Here is a 17,803-nt window from a genome sequence, read left to right on the forward strand (position 1 = left end):
ACAGTTACAGAATCGTAGTTGTGTTCAGGATGATGGTTAAAAATCTCCCTCTGTGTGTCACCAGTCCCTTCGTGAAATGATACTATGTAAATCTATTTTATTTCCATTCCTCTTCTCCTCTTCTCTTTGCCTCTCTGGAAACAAGGGCAGTTTTTGAAGTTGAGGGGATACCTGTTTACACAGCCAATTCATCAACTTTTTTTCATCAAGAAAAAATGTTAACTCAAATTTATCTTCATCAAATTATCCAACATCTGTGTTGTATTTCATTTCCTTTGTTGTTCTGTGGATGCTGAACACATTATATTCAAAATATCCTAAACTTGACCCTGCAGCTACTGGATACCTTCAACATTTTAGTTACAGACCCAACTAATGTAATTATTATCTTTAAATTTCTTGATTAATACGTTAATGCTGTAATGTGTAAAATGTCAGACAATAGTGAAAAATGTCCATTGCTTTGCATTTATCAAATTCAAGATGTCACTTTGGATTCTGGAAATGTAATTTAATGTCATTTTTTTCTAAATATAGAAATAATTTTCTAGATGATTAATAAATCAACAAAATAATCACTGTCACCTTTACCATATCACCCAAGCAAAATTTTGAAAATATTTTCTGAGTTTGTACATTTTTGTGTTTTAGGGGCCTGAGGCCTGGACGTCACCTGGAGGACGACGACATTGTGCCCGAACTGGCTCACATCCATCCCAGAGAGAGACCTGACTGGGAGGAGACCATCAGTGCCATGGTGAGAGACACACACAGCCATTGAAATGATCTCTCTTTTGCATTGACACACACATTTGCCAAGGTATGAGACGGTCAACTATAAGATCTCACCACACTTCTCTGTTTGTTTGCCTTTTATTTTTAATCAGCGTCTGTTTTTAACCCACTGAATTCACGAGTTGTGTCGTTCTCTGCAATTGAGACAGTGTCTCCGGCACTTCTGTAACACTACCACACATTCATGATTAATGAAGATGACTGTTGGTTTCCCAACTCTATCCTACTCTGAACTCTTTGCATAGATAGTCATCTACCTGCCGTCTGTGTGCTCCTGTATCAAGTGTTTGTTTCAGCTCCCCTCTCCACTTTGGATTCCCCCACCAGACGGCATCATTCATTATTTCCTTTGCTCCCATCTTTGGTTCCGGCCTCTCTCATTGCATCAACAGCATGCTGAAAATGAGGCCGTCTCCATGGTAACATGCCGAGCTATGGTCGGCGCGTGGTTGGAGTCCTATCACTAGCGCTTACTTCGATAGGGCACCAAAGAGAAACAGAAACAACAATCTCACCAGGCTGATGAATAATAACATGGGAGGGGCTTTTAATACTGCATGTGTGTTATTTGTTCAATATTTGATTTGAGAGGGACTCTGTCCTGGAAGCATGCTTTATGTTTGTTTGTGGTGGTTCAGTGAGGTGATGAGAATTGCCAAGAAACATAGCTTGCACACCAACGCCCTGTTGCACTGTGTAGGATAGAACATACTGTGTTAAGTGCAGAGCAAGGCCTCGCCAAATATTTCATTCCATACTTTTGTGGAGCCCACTTCTGTCAGCGTTGTCCAGTTAACACCTTGGACAGAAATGGTGTAGACCTCATCTACATACCTCCTTTACTGTCACTGATCGTCTGTTTATGGTGTTACAAACTGTAGACAAGCTTTGAGGCGGTCCAGTCTGAGTTTTATCCTTAACCTCGCTTGGTCAGCAACTCTTAAGTGCAGTTTTTTTTACAGATCCTTTTTCATTTCAGTAACATTCCCATAGTTGGTCTGTCTTAAAATTTAAATATTTTTCTTAATCTTATTTAGTCAACGACCTGATGCCATACAGTATTACTAAAATGAAAAACGCAAAACACAAAACAAATCCACAACAAATATTGAATGATTATATCTGCTCACGCCAATCTTATTTCTCCACTCTCTTAATGTTCTGTCAACCACAGCTGCATTTGATGTTCAGACTAATTGAAGCTTAATAAAGCAAGCAAGTTAAAGCAGTGTACATCAGGATGTTAAAAATATTACTGAAAGCAATTACTGCATCAACTTACTTCTGGAATATGATGTTTTCAAACAGTATACAATATTAATACTGTATATAGACTTGGAAGTAAATTGTAACTGACAATATCCCAGAAATAATCATAGTAATAACTGATTAATTAATCCCCTTAGGGAAATTATTGTGGACTGGCAGCTCCATTTTAGGTGCCAAGGGTTCAGGTTTCAGTATCTTCTTTAGAAACACTTGTGGGCAGGAATCGGGGGAACTAGGAGTCAGACCACCAACCCAGGGGTTCATAGACGACTGCCATGCCAAATGTGCCATGGTCTCCCCTGCCCAGAGTAATCTCAAGGAGCTCAAGAGTAGATATTCCATATTGGAAAGAGCCAGTTGAGCTGGTTCTGGTATTCATGGGCACACCCATAACACACTGGAGAGATTATATAAGTCATGTGGCCTAGGAACGCCTTGGGATCTCCTGCCAGAATGTGCCTGGGAAGAGGAATGAGTTACCTTACTGAACCTGCTGCAACCATGACCCAACTTCAGATAAGTGGTCGTAATGGTGGACCTGAGGTGGACATTCCCACAATTACTTGTATAAATTCATTTCTTGAAGGGGACAGAAAGTGCCTTGTGTGTGCAACAGATGGGTGTAGATTACACTATTAGTCATTTTAAATATTATTTATTTATATTTGGTGCTCCTAGTATTTGTTAACATTAAAGTTTTGACATGCCTACTATCCGTAAATGATTTTGTTTATATCTGGCAACATGTGTGCAATACACTGCCCCCCAAAAATAATGTTTTGGCGACTGTGATGTAACATTTATTCCCCCCAGAGATGCATACATTTTTTTGCCAAGATCTTATATTGATGATGGGAGAGTTGGACCAAATCTTTTCCAGCACATCCCAAAGATTCTCAATGGAGTCAAGGTCTGGACTCTGTTCACAATTTTAGCCCAATGAATCCTGACATTATCATCTTGGAATATGTCCGTGCCATCAGGGAAGAAAAAAATCCATTGGTGGAATAATCTGGTCATTCAGTATATTCAGGTGTTCAGCTGATCTCATTCTTGGGACACATAACGTTGCTGAACCTAGACCTGACCAACTGCAGCAACCCCAGATCATAGCACTACCCCCACAGACTTGTATGGCAGGCACTGGGCATGATGGGTGAATCACTTCCTTCACCTGTCTTCTCTTCTTTAATAACTTGTTGCCAGCTGAAAAAGAATCATCCATGTAGTAATTATCCAATGGGAGGCTCTTACCTATTTGCTTAGTTAAATCAAGGTGGTGACTTTTTTGGACAGGCAGTGTATGTACATAGTACTGTGTTCTAGGAATTATATATTTTCCGTTTCATCTGAATTAAGGGTAAGCGTTTTACAAATCCATGCAGGTAACATGCTCTGTGTACATCAGCTACATAAAGTGTGCTTTTTTTTTTTCATTTATTGTATTAAAAAGTGATAACGGTTACATTCAGGATTATACAGTAATTAAAACATGATACGGTCCCATCGTAGTCAGATCCATTAAGAGTTTCTGTAGTGAACTGTAAATCAAAACATATGTATAAATATATACAATAGGACTTCTAATAATTCCATGCACAAATCTAGTTGTAGGAGTGACTTTATCTTTATTGTGTCTGCCTGTGGGATCACCCCAGCTCCAGCTAGTTGGTCCTTGAACCAGTGAATCTCAGAAAAGAAAATAGGACGAGCAATGCAGACATAATGTGAGACAAACAGATAAACAGGGACAGAAACAGACCGCATGTCATAGTGTTCTCTTCTGAAAGCCATAAAATATTTAGTTCATCCAACAAGCTTGTTCCATTAGATCAAAGGTGATGGGTCAGCCCTTAAGAACTGCTTTAATATCATGAAACAGTGGGAACGTTATAGTCTTCCGTAAGTAACGATAAACGAGTCAGAAATTTACCACTTGACTTCACAGACCCGATACTTCACTTGGCCTCAAACTTGCAGTGCTTGGACACTACTGAAATTATCTGAGTGGTGCAGTGGAGAATAGCCTAAATGAATAAGTTATCAGATGGTAGAAGCGTGGCAGAGATGTATTCATACACACCAGTTTTGGTTGCTGATGTTTGTGTTTGTGCATTTCAGGCAAGGAGTGCAGAGATCCCTGAGCTGCGGGCGGAACCCCTAATGCGCTCATGCAGCAGCAGCACGGCCAGCATGAAGGTCAAGAATGTCAAAAAGTGAGTAGACAGACGCACCTACTTCTGCCTATTTGCTCCAGATTTCTCCTTCACACTGTTCATCTCTGTTTATCGCTCTTAACTGGCTGTTTATCGCTTCTGGTTCCTGCTCCATTTGCTTCCATTCCCTGAGTCTATTTTTGTGTCTTCCTCCACCTTGCACTCCCTCTGTTTGCGCTGCACTCGCCTTCTTGCACTAGTCATACACACTCCAAAATGTCATCAAGATCAAGGGAATGAAGTACTAACCAAAGTGTGTGTGTGTTTGTTTATTTCCTTTTTAGACTCTGCTTCACCAAGGGCCACTTCCCGAAACTGGCAGAGTGCGCTCACTTCCACTATGAAAATGTGGACTTTGGGACCATTCAGGTACATATCTTTTCTTCCTAAATACTTTACTGCATTAACATTAAGCACAGATAATTACATATATCCTGAAGACCTAAACCTGAGGCTGGTCTCAGAACAGCACATCATCACTAGTGAGGTTTCAGAATGTTAGGAGAACTGGCTGTTTGAACATCATGGGTGTCAGTCACAGTGTAGATGAAGCTTTGAACTCTTTTTGTCAAGATTTATGTTTTCTGTAGTTCTTCGCCTGCAGTGTTGAGTATGCAATGGAAGAGACTTAACTCACATGTCTTTTCCAGTTGACATCAAGCTGAATTCTTTTTGCCGTTGAGCTCACATGATGATTTGCATTTGTTTAATATGTTCTGGAGAGCCCCTGCTGGCTGCAGCATGACCTCATTCATTCTTGCGTCACACACCTCAGAAAGTTACTCGGAGGTCAAACTATTAGTGGCCCAGCCTTTGCTGTCAGTGACCATCTGGCTATGGAGTCACAACCTGACAACAGGGAACATTCACAGTTTTACTTTCTTGTGCAAATTTCTTACAAACCCCTTTTTGTCAATTTCCTGTCTATCAGATTGTATCTTATAATTGACATTCATTTGTGTTATTAACATTGCTACAGTGCAGTGGTGTTTTTATAGCAGGTTTGAAGTTATTCTTTGTATGTATTTTTCCTAAGAGGTTACGCACATTTTGAATCACACTTAAACACAGCCACATGTCATATCATACCATACCTTATCAATTTCATCATTAAAATGCCTGTCTAGCTTATAGATCATTTAAGTGCTCTGCTATGAGTATTATGTTACAAATGGAGCTAGTTTTAGTAATTAATTGTGGGATGTTTCTGAAAAGGATTCAAATTAAAAATGAAATTAGAGCAAGTATAGTAACAGTCTACCAATCCTAACCATTAGGTTCAGTTTGCTAGTTGTAATATGTACTATGTACTATGATGTGTTCTGTTGCGCTGGAGGGAAGTTTGCAATCATAATTCTTGTCATCAGGGTTGTCTCGGCTTGAGACCGGCTTTTAATGCTGAAGGTGTGGAATCTGAAAGAAGTGAGATTTTAATAGGCTTTTGATGATCCAGATAATGGGCAGTGGGCTTTAAGGACCAGGTTTTGGAACTGCTGATCTTCCATGTCAATATGAAAAGTGTCTGACTGTGTTATTATATAAAGAAACCAGTAGGGGTCAGCAGTCGGCTAAATTTGTAACACGATGCTATCCAAAGGGCATAATAAGAGAGAGTATGCAGAAGAAGCTTTCATCTACTTCACCTGCTGGTTATTTGTCAGAGTCTGTCTGTCCTTTCACTGAATGTAAAAAGAGAAGTCTTGAGCTAATATGAATCATTTGTAGTCAGGAGATTGGTTCTCCTTTTGTTATCCCAGCTGTGCATGCTGGCTGGTCGTACTAGCACACAGCAACATGCCTGTCTTATCCTCTGTGGTTTTTTATATTGCTTTCAAATAGGCCTGCCTCTTTGTTTTGCTCGAGTGTTTGGTGGTGTTTGGTTTTCAGTATTCAGTACCGTTCTTGCCTCTTCTCTCGAGCGACCATAACCCTAGTGAAAACTCTACTTTTTTTTCTCTCTCTCTCTCTCTCTCTCTCTCTTTTTTTTTGTTTGTTTGTTAAGGGATTCATCATTCTGTCTTGGTTCCTCACATCAGTCAGTATATTTTAGGTATAATTGTGCCTCAGCTAAACATGTTTGCTTGTTTAAAGAATTAGTCACAAGTGTATTCTATTTGTTTGGTTGGAATCATTTGAACCTAATGCAAATTGATGAATGAAAATGCTGCTACTTCTACAATGCTTTCAAAGAGTTTTTCATCACATTAAATGTTTGTCATGGTTGTTATTTCACTCATGTCATGATACATGGTATCAAGTTTTGTAATTTATTTTGATTAATGCTCACATTAACTGAGAAACACATTCTGTAGGGTTGACATTTGTCACCTGAATTTTTTAGAGATTCACCTGGTAAAGTAAAACCCACCATTGAGCTCTGTGTGCTCAGATTCTTTGTGCAGTGGACTCAACTGAGACAGGGTTAGGACTTGAGGAGTTCAGATTGGCATTACGCCTTGTGCTGGATTTTTCATTTCCATAATAAAAAACCTTGCCAAAGGAGAATTTGAGTCAGGAAAGGTTTTGTTGTGGAAACATTAGGATCTCATAGTCACAGTAGGCAAAATAAAGGACTGTGTCTTTGAGCAGCATTTGCGTGGCAGTTTCTGGGTCATGATACTGGAATTTTCTTACTGGTAAAAAAACAGTTGTTGTTTTTTTTTTTTTTTGCAGGAGAACCTTTGAAACACTGACTGGACCTATTTTCATAATTGCATGCTTTATTGTGCATCATTAAGTGTTGCACATTTTCTTTATTGCTGCAGAGCAAGCAATTAAAGCTTTAAGATTTTTGGTACCTATATTTCTGTTGTCCACAAATCCCATACAGAGAGTAAAACCAACTGTGAATTGTGTCTACTGACGATCAACTGACTGAACTGAGAACCTGACACCATAGAGCTCCAATGTTATTCAACAGCTATTCAGTACCATGCCCTGGTCGTCATTACTTCCTTGTAAAAACAAAATATATATATATATATATTTTTTATATATATATATATATATATATATATATATATATATGACCTATATATATGATATATATATTAGATATATATGACCTATATATATGATATATATATTAGATATATATGATCTATATATTAGATATATATTATCTATAAACAGCTCCACACACTTACACACACACCTGTTTTGTTGAAATAAAGAGACACGGTCACTAAAACACCTTTCGTTTACAGTGTTTGCTATATTATGCTGGATGTAGGTAGGTGTACCTGTAGTTATGAACTTGTAAGAGTGTCAGGGAAAATGTGGCAGGAGTTCAGCTCCTTATGAGGCCACTTTTCAGTGAATGCAGACATGTTTTTTTGGAGTTGTGATGTAAAGTGTCTTTAAATGGCAATTGTTAAATAGCTTTTGCACACTCACTCTGACTGAGTCAGCACATTTACCTGTCTAGAATTCACCTTAACTCTAGAAAGACAGTTCAGTTAGCGACTTTATTGTTGCCAAATAACGTCAAGCTTAGAATGAGATTCTCAGCTTTTGCTGGTTTTATATGGAACTCTCAGTTTAATGAAATCACATTTGAACGTAGATAAGCTGTTTAGAGCTTCCCAGAGCTTCTAGCATGGCTGTATGTAATGGGTTTGTTTTTTTTTGTTTGTTTTGTTTGTTTGTTTTTTTAGGCTTTGAATTCAACGTTTCAATAAACCAAGCAGCCTAGCAGAACACAGTTAACATGCCAGTGAGACCAAAAGGCAGTCTAGAAAGAATTTTAGGAACTATTTTAGGACGGCTGCACCTTCCTAAAAAAACTACGTTACTTTTTATGTATTTGTGTGCTTTGACATTAAACACACTCTCTGCCTCTTATTAAAAACAACTTAAAAACAACGTATTTTCACGTCCTTGTTTATAATCAGTAAAGAGCAGGTTTTTAGCCTCTTGCCTTAAATTTACATCATGACAGATAACAGGCCTGTAAATCCCATTTTCAATCTCTAGAAAAATGGTTGGATCCTCTTCAAACAATAAAATGATAACGCTGTGCGATCAGACACAATTGTACCATCAGGCCGCCAACATAATGTTAGAATAATTAAGCTCATCTTTGTACCTGTGGGAGATGAGTTAATTGCATTTTAAATTCTGTAATTTTGATATCTCATACAGCCTCTCAGGAAGGTGACAGGACAGCATCACGTTGTGTGTGTGTGTGTGTGTGCGTGTGTGTGTGTGTGTGTGTGTGTGTGTGTGTGTGTGTGTGTGTTGGCAGCAGGGCAGAGATATTTGCTTCTAGTGTGCGGCAGAATGCTGAATATGAACTTCTCTTTACAAGTCCTAGATGGGGTGGCTGATCCTGCTGCTCAAGGGCCACTGCCCTGCTTGTTTTCCAATCATTTCTACAATGAAAGCTTATGAGGGACTACCTGTATTGGCCTAGTGGTTCTACAATTATTTGTTGAGGACGAATGTTTGTATGTAAAAATTAACTAGCAGCCAGTAGTTGTACATCACTACAAGATAAAGGGGAAAAGTTAGTGTGTTGCGGACTAATTTTGCATGAAAGTTAATTAAAGGGTTGGACTACACTAAATGGTAGATATATATATGTATGTATGTATGTATTTGGTGTTGTTAAATGAATTCAAATCTGTGGTATTGAAATTTGATTGTTCCTTAGTATTAGGAATTGATTCTCATCATAACATGTCAAACTGCTATGTCATATTTTGGGGGGTAAAAATAATGAAAGAATAATAATCTATGAAATCAACTACAATTGCTATATATATGAATTAGACATTTACTTTTGTGGCTCTAACCAGTGTTCTCTTCTTTGTGGATTATCGTTAATGAACTTGCTCTTTGAGCAGATCTTGCTCTTTGACTGTTTTATGTCTCCTGGGCAGACAGAACAGGCTGCATATCCAAAGCTGTTCCATGTCATTCTACATCAATAACACACCTAACAGTGAATCAGTAATTCTTGCTGAAAATAGATCTAAATACCTATGGATATGTTAACTGCTTTTGGAACTGTTTTGCACTTGTTTCGAGTCCATTGTGGATTTGTCATTGATTTTAGCAATATGTTGTGGGTACAGCCTAAACATACTGGTCTATTGGTATTGATGAACTCTGTATAACACCTGGAGTACATTTTTCTCAGTTTAATGATTTTTTTCCTGTAGACATGTCCTCTTCCTTCTCCAGGAGGTGCTCTCCTAGCTGCTGCAGGAATCTGGAGAATGTTGAAGCCATTTCAGTCAAATTAAAATATGTTTGACTTTGACTTTATTGTGCCCAAGGGAAAATTCTTATCCACAACACCACAGTTGTTTGACAAGAGTACATAAGACATAACAACATAATAACGTAATAATATTTCGTGACACCACCTACATTGCTTCAACAGTGAACAGTTGAGCTATATAGAAATGCTGTATATGCTGGAAACTCTGACTGTGATCAGCAGGTGACAGCACATTGATACTTTTCCCCTTTTGAATCATCCATTGCTGCTGATAGACTGAAATCCAGCTCTGTTCTGCACACTACGTAGTTAGTTGGTTTATGTGACTCCCGGAAGCTGGAATACCTCTGTTTGCTCTCCTCTGACCTGGCACATTTACACACATTGGGGTTTTGGCTCATAGAACTGATCTTAACTGCATATGTTATTATGAGGCCTTGTCTGTATTGTGTAAAAGTTGCCAGAGGGCAGGGCAGAAATTTACAGTATGATGGAAACAGAAAATCAAGATGCACATACAAATGTCTACTTTAAAAGTAAGTGAACTCACTGACCCTGTCCACATGCTGTTTAGATTGAGTTGTAGCCGCACAGTTTGCTGTTGAAAGGAGATGGCTGTTTGCCCTCACAAGCATGTGTGTTTAATAAAGGGGCCACTTTTTGAAAACCCCACTTCTTCATTTTAATGCAAGTATTGTTCAGTGTGTATATATACTGTATCTACCATGGCTTCTTCCCCCACCCCCCCATATGTTTCTTGAATGCCCTCTCTGCTTCCTCTGAGCCCTCTCTCAGCCCTGCAGGTTAGTGACTACATGATACACTTTGCAGACACCAGGAAAACTACTTTATTGACTTCAGCAGTACTGTCTCAGTGTGTCCGCCAGTCCTGCTCTTCCATATGGTTTATCCACAGCCTGCCATTTTGCCCTTTCTTGTCACACATAGGCCACACTGAGGTTGGAGCGCTTACACATTTTACTATTAATGGAGCAGACACACAACCACAAAGACTGGTCCTGTTCAAAAATCTTTGTCAACATTCTCTACTACTGGTTTGTATAGGACAACAACACAATTTGAAGTTCATTTAGATATTGTCTAAGTGTTTCTCCACTGCTTGGTCTTTCTTAGATGATTCAGGTTTTACTGTGCAGAATGATGCCTGTGCAGATTTTTAGCAAGTAGACATTGTGCATCAAGATTCTCTATTCATGGATTCATGACGAGTCAGAGTGGTAGAGTACTCTGTTGATAACTTTGCAGATTACACACTTAATGCTGCTTAAGTTACTGAAATGTTATGAACTAAAGCAGCAGAGTGCTGTTAGTGTATAATCAACCTGATATGTACCATCTAGTCATGCGTTTGTTTTTAAAGGGTTTGTAGTATTCACTGTGGTCCTGTAATGCAACAGACAGTCCTTCAGCACTGCACTGGCTCTCACCAAACCATGACCAGACATGCTAAGGTGGCTCATATCTGATCATTTTGCTGCCAATTAACGAAAATCTGTGTATTTTTTAATTTTCTTTTTTTTTTTTTTTTCGTCACAAAGGGGTAAACACTATCCCACGTCTTTGCACATGCACATATTGACTTTCGGCAAAAATAAACACAGATTAAAGAAACTGTGATCAAGGTGAAAGAAGAGATGAGGAAATCTCTGATTAATTGGACATGGAGAAACTTATGTTCAAGTCAAACTGAAAAGAAAACATGTAACTGAGCAATTTTTGCACAAATTACAACATTGTTATTGTACAATAATTACATTTCAGTTAAATCTGTACATGCGTGGCAGTTAAGAACACTAGGCTTGGATACATGTCACTTAAACGTGACTGAAAAAGCAACATGAAAAAATCTGAATGGAGCATTTGGTCTGTGATGAGAACGTCGCCTTAGCGGCAGTGAGGCAGAGAACATGAAGCATTAAAGAAACACGACTATACAGACTACATTATGCAAATGCAGTTTGGAAGCAGGAGGTTTTGGGACATAGATTAATAGTAAACATTGCGTGTGATAAGTGGCCCGAAACTTGTGTGTGTGAGGACGACAAAGACAGAGGAGGGTGTTATACACAGCCTCTGACAATAATCACTACAATCAATCTGAGATTAACAGCTGTGAAGGAGTACCCCCCACCCCCACCCCCACCCCCACCCCGCATCCACCCCTCTGTCTCAACAATGCTGCACACAGTTACTATGGAGGGTGTGATTTTTGTCAGGTTAATGAGAGCACTAGGCTGCATTTATGCAATCGGTCATGCATGTGATAGGACTGACGCACCTCTCAGCCGTTCCTTCCCTGCTAGCTGAGCATTGTAACACAATATCCTCCTAGTGCCATTCACTTCCCTCACTCATAAAGGACCAGGAGAGATGCATGGAGATGAATTCTCTTCCCCAATGGGACCTAATCCATCAGCCACAGCACCTCACGGAATACAGCCCTGGGCAGCACACACCCAGCCAAGCTGTCCCTTTTAAAGACACAGTAATGGCTAACAGCAAGAACCAGAGAACTTATAGTATTATTAATTATAATAATGATGCACATTTCTGTTAAAGCAGTGTAAAGCGCTTTGAGTACCAACTAGATAGAAAAGCGCTATATAAGTGCAGACCATTTACCATTTACCATTTAAACATTCAGCAGGTTTTAGCACCACTGTACTGTCGCTGTGGACAAAGCAAACTCAGAGCCATGCCCTGCAAAGAGATGATGTCAAACCCTGTATCACATGTTCATTCAGAGGACCTCTCTCTGTTCCAGAAGATGATGTAACGCTTAGACTCATTCTGCCCTTGTTAGAGGAAACAAAAGACCAGCCAGAGCACATAGACACACACACAACCTCTCACTTTGTCTGTGTCTTTGATGGTTGCTGCTGCAGGACAGCCCTGTTGGGCTCGAACTGTGATTGTCCTTAAATTCAGTGGTAGGAAATCGGATTGACTGCGTAAGATCCGATTCAAGATACACAGCTGAGATACCCATCACGACTAAATGTTTGACTGATTTTGTTGAAACAATGGCTGAAAGTTATTATCAGACAATATTGGAATTTAGTTACGAGCATTGGTAATTCAAATCTGCTGAGAAATAAACGTTTATATGTAATGTAAACTATAAAATAAACTAGAATGCATTTTGTAATAAAGTAGCCACTTTAGCACTGCACCTCCCTGAGAATATTCATTGATTAATCAATGAGTTTAGCACTGAGACTTTATATTCTGCAGATTTACTGTGGTGTTGAATTTTCTCTGCTCCTCATAGAAAGCTTTGTCCAGCAACTGTTTACATCAGGAACTGTGAGAACTGTCTGCATCCATGCGCCGAACATGTGTTTGTCTTAAGGCATACAGATCCATGTTCACATTCCCAGAGAGTTATTCATGTTTCCCTTTAACGTTTGTGATTTGTCCACTAAACTGTCATCCAACCAGTCAGCAAGAAACATTCCTGGCCCAGACCCTGTTCCATATGCTCTCATGTTAAGGCATTTGCAGCTTGACTAGACTGATTTATTTTCCCTTTCCTCCTTCACACTTGACAAACTGTCCTTTCCTCCACTACCTGACCTTGGGGGGGCAGCTAGGCGGAGGCTCCAGTGGGTAAAAGCGTGGGACGTGGGAACATTTGAACTGCTGAGCTGGCTGCTGGAGTAAATGTTTTAGTCTAGGAGCATAAAAGCACGTTTGGAACATCTCATCCCGTTTCCTGGCCTTATGAAGATGAATTCAAGATAGAGAAGACAAAATTTGCAATATCCTTTTGCCATTGAGATGACTTTGGGGATTTTTTACATTCCAGTCATTCTGTAAAACTGGATTGTTGAGGTGCCATTTAGCTCCTCCGAATGTTAGTGAATATTACCCTGTCTGCACATTATCCAATACATTAGTGTGTGATCATAATGGGCACATGGCTAATGCCGAGGTAGCAGCAGTGTGCAGAGTGGCCAGAATTAGTAGGTTGCACTTATTGACCTAACTCTCTGCACAAAGGTGGGAATCAATTTTTAGCGCCACTCAGGGTCCTTTCATCTGTTAGTATGTGTGTGTTAGGTTATACACGTGTGTATTCAAGAGGTGTGTGTGTGTGTGTGTGTGTGTGTGTGTGTGTGTGTGTGTGTGTGTGTGTGTGTGTGTGTGTGTGTGTGTGTGTGTGTGTGTGTGTGTGTGTGTGTGTGACAATGCATTTACAGTAGGATAATCAAATCTTTCTCCTAATGAAATTTGTTTTGCGAACCTCTTCCAACTCATGGACTTGTCTCCTCACCGTAAGTTCTGTCTCTCTCTTTCAATCTCATTGCACTCCTCTGATCCATCTTTATATTGTAAGTAATGACTTTACATAAAGCCCCATCACACGTCCTCCTTCAGCTGTGGAATGCTGCAGCAAAGCCCCACAGGCAGCTCTCCCCTTTTACAAAAACCCTTCTAGTTGTGCTAGTCTGATTAAAAACTACCACAGTGTGAATATAGTGTCATGGGAGATCAGTCATTATTTTTAATCCCATTACTCTCCTATTTCCTGCAAACGTCATCCCCACATTTGTGAAAATAATACATCAATGATAGGCTTCAACCTACGTATATATGCTGCCTGTTCATAAATAGTGTTGAATCACCAAGAACGATGTTTGGGAGTCAAAGATCTCATAGTTTTAAACTGACAAGTTGAGTTCTGTTTCCATACTAAATTAAATGGACAGACACAAAATTATATCAGAGTTTATTAAACAGTACATTTACTGCCAGGAGGTTTTTGTTTTTTTTTTTTTTTTTGCTATCTCCTTGCGAGACTAAAGTGCAGAAATTGCTAAAGTTTGGATTCCTTTATTTTGTTGTGGTGGATGAACAATCTCACCCACCAACCCTGAGGAATTTGTACAAAGTCAGCACATTTTCTGGTGCTCAATGGTTAGCATATGGTTAGAATAGTGGTTATCACAATGTAGCTCTGGGCCTTTTGGTGTAGTAGCATTCAGGAAGTCTGCCCAGCTCTCCTGTGTTACACTTACAGCAGAGAAGACTCATGGGAAATGTGCTAAATGCAAGGCCGATAACTGTGGGCCAACAAGCAGCACTACTGTTTTTTAGCTACCAGTACTTCATTTAGAACACATTGATGTTGGTGTAGCTGCTTGTAAGGTCCTGGACCAGAGGAGCTAAGGTACGAAACGACTGACCCCTTCTCTTACCTTGTGAACCAATGTGTGTTTAAATTACTGTGTTTAAGATTATGTTGAAGTTGCACTTAAAGAATCATATAGAATTTAAAATATCAGAAATATATTACATTTCTTGACACATTCTCAGTGGTATTTGTCCATAATAAGGACTGCAAATTATTTGAAAATCCAAAAGTTATTAGCTCTAGATCTGTTCTTATACTGAGGTTATTTTTATTAGCTGGTGTGGCTCTAGGGACAGCAGCTTTGGTCCAAAATATCTGAACATATATTTGGTGGTTTTCCACAACAGTGTGTACAAACATTGTTGCTTCCTAGACAATGAATCACAGTGGCTGCTAATGTGGTGCCACCATGAGGTTGAATGATGTGCCTTTAACAACATATTAATGGGTTGCTGTAAAATTACAGACAGTCATGTCGACCACAACTGCGACATTAATAATCCCTTAATGTCTTTTCTATATTCTTCCTCCATCAAATCCTCTGTCAAATTTCAATTTGTCCAATATGCAAATTGTACAATTGCATCTGCGAATTGTTAGCATTATAGGATAGTGATGTTCACATTCACAGCACCACTGTGCCTAAATACTATGGCTTCACTGAACCTCCAGCATGACTGTCAACAGTTTTGTTTGTTTGTTTTTATTTATAGGTTTGTTTGTTTGTTTGTTTTTGTTGTTTTATATTTTGTCATATCTGCATTTAAGATGACGTACTATTGGCTCACTAAACTGCCGTGTCTAATGCAGTCAATTCCAAAGATGACATTGTAGTTCTCAGTGAAGCAGAAACGATTTAGTTAGTCATGCCAGAGTGAAGTCAGGAGTCCTCCGCTTTGGGATTTGAGTCGATGATGGGTCTGACGGTAGAACAGAGTAGCACAGTGGCACACCCGAGTGATCCACAGTCAGTTGTCTGCTGGAAATCTGTAACGTCATAGTTTTTACAATTTTCTCAAACTGGTCACTGCACACGTTTTATCATGGGTTTATTTTGTGTGTTGCAGCTGTACTTGCAGCTGTTTCATCTATTCTCTCAACAATAATATTTATGTCACAATTGTTCCTAGTGCATCATTATTAGTGGAAATGTTTGATGACATATCTGATGACAAACATTTGCTTTTTGCATCTGTTTCTGGAACTTCACCTGTGGGCACATTTCCTGGACAACATCTGACCTCCCTTCATGTTGTCTGTGATTAATCAGTCTGTCTGGTCACCCCCCTGGCAGAGCAGGAAACTGAATGAACTGGGTCATCATTGGATTATCATTTGATATTCATAGGTAGGCTGGCATTAGAGAATGATTTAATGCTTTGATCTGGCAGTAAGTCTAAACCTACATCTTAGCTCATTGGGAGGACTGGCTCCTAGTTCACCTAGAACTTGGTGGGTACTGTTTGTCAGTTCACGCATTGCTGCATTTCCTCTATTTGAATTTTTAATCACAGTTTACTTGTAGTTTTGCTTTGTGAGCCCTGTATACCTATGGCGGCTCCCACACGCCCTCCACAGCGAGGCTGCCAGATTGCTTAAAGATCCGCTCTTCATCTTAATCCTTCTTGTGTGGATGGCACATATGAAGTCATCTCAGCTGATGCAGCCTACTTTCCTTTCTTTTTTTTCCAGTTTGAAGTGTTTGACTGCAACCTGAGAGCCAGCCGTTTAGCAGAGGGGAGGTTAAGGTTGTATTTCTGGTGACTCTATTTCTACTTCACAAGTGTGGTAGACCGTGAGCCGCGGTTATTTATTGCAGAGTGAATTTTTAAATGCAGGCTTTGGTCGCATAGTGTTGAAGATACAGTATGAGTTCTCTCTCCGTCTTTAATAATTGTGTTCTTGCAAGAAGTTCACATTTTCTCACTTTTAGGAGAATACTGCTGTGCAAGAGAATGGCAGAGAAAGGACTGCACATGTGGAAAGACAGAAAATTACTCTCCTGCAAGTTCACCCCCTCCCCTTTTTCTCAATTACCTCTTGCCCTCTCCTCCTCTGCTTCTTTTTTCTCTTTCTCTCTCTCTCCCTCTCCCTCCCTCCATCTCCATCCCTGCTCTTTGTCCCGGGAATGTACCAACCAGACAGGGAGAGGAGGAGGAGAGAAGGGGGAGGGGTGAGCCAGCATGTCAGACAGGGAAGAGGAGGAAAACGGGAGAGAATAGCATGTGGCAGAGGGACAGAGAAATCAGACAGTGAGAATGGCAGAAGAGCAAAACTGATTTATTTTTTTTTCTATTTGGTTCCCTCACAGCATTTCCTGCTGCGAATCAGATAGTTTGTTAAAGTTCTGCTGAGTGGCATTCATCAGAGACCGAAAGACAATAAGAGAAAGAAGGGAGAACATTCAGGATGGGGCATCACAATGGAAGGATGACAGAAAGGGCAAAATGGAGGAGATGAAAGCTGACCCACTGAAGAATCCACCAAACCACCACGTCCACCTCTCATTCTCCAATACTGCTGCTGCTGCTGATATTATTGCCTCCACCCTGTCTCTAAATCCCACACTGGGAGAGCTTTACAGTGCATGTGAAAGAAAGTCGAGAGCTGACATTTATGTCCTGCTGAGGGGAATTGTGTTCTGGACTCTGCGAGGCAGGATATAGGTTCTCACGCTCGAGAAACACACACTCACGTAGAGAAATAGAGGCTGGGGACAGGTGGTGTAGTGTTTGGGCAAACTCTGCACATGAAGCTCCACGGCATAAGAGGAAGGAAAGTGTAGGCACTAAAACAAGGAGCAAGGAAAAACCAGTACTTTCAGCTGCTGTGAGTACAAAATGTTTTACGAAAGTATGTTCTGTTATTCCTTTATTTTTCTCATGCCTATGTGCAGTTCTCAGGGCAGTGCTCCCCCTTTTGTCTTTGTGTGCCTTCAGGACTCATCAAAATTGCTTGTGTCCAAAATCTGGCTCTGCAGAAACATTTGCTAGCACAGTGCAGCTTCACCTTTGTCTCTGACCTGTGCTTTGCATTTATTTTAATTAAGACCATTATTCAGTAAATCAGGTGTTGCTTGTTTACCATATGCCTGCTATGTTCTCATTGTTACCATTGTTCCCACAGTGCATGAACTTG

General features: G+C 39.9%; 1 protein-coding gene across 4 annotated transcripts in view; it reads left to right on the forward strand.

The window, feature by feature from the left end:
* arhgap32b (Rho GTPase activating protein 32b) overlaps positions 1-17,803 on the forward strand; it is an 87,532-nt gene that overhangs the window by 32,076 nt on the left and 37,653 nt on the right. For all 4 annotated transcript variants that reach the window (XM_026372036.1, XM_026372037.1, XM_026372038.1 and 1 more), the window contains 3 exons: positions 652-757; positions 4,186-4,280; positions 4,565-4,649. In XM_026372036.1, the coding sequence (XP_026227821.1) occupies positions 652-757; positions 4,186-4,280; positions 4,565-4,649 (286 nt within the window). The remainder of the gene's footprint in view (positions 1-651; positions 758-4,185; positions 4,281-4,564; positions 4,650-17,803) is intronic.

The sequence above is a fragment of the Anabas testudineus genome, chromosome 14, assembly GCF_900324465.2.
Source record: "Anabas testudineus chromosome 14, fAnaTes1.2, whole genome shotgun sequence".
Classification (NCBI taxonomy): Eukaryota; Metazoa; Chordata; class Actinopteri; order Anabantiformes; family Anabantidae; genus Anabas; species Anabas testudineus.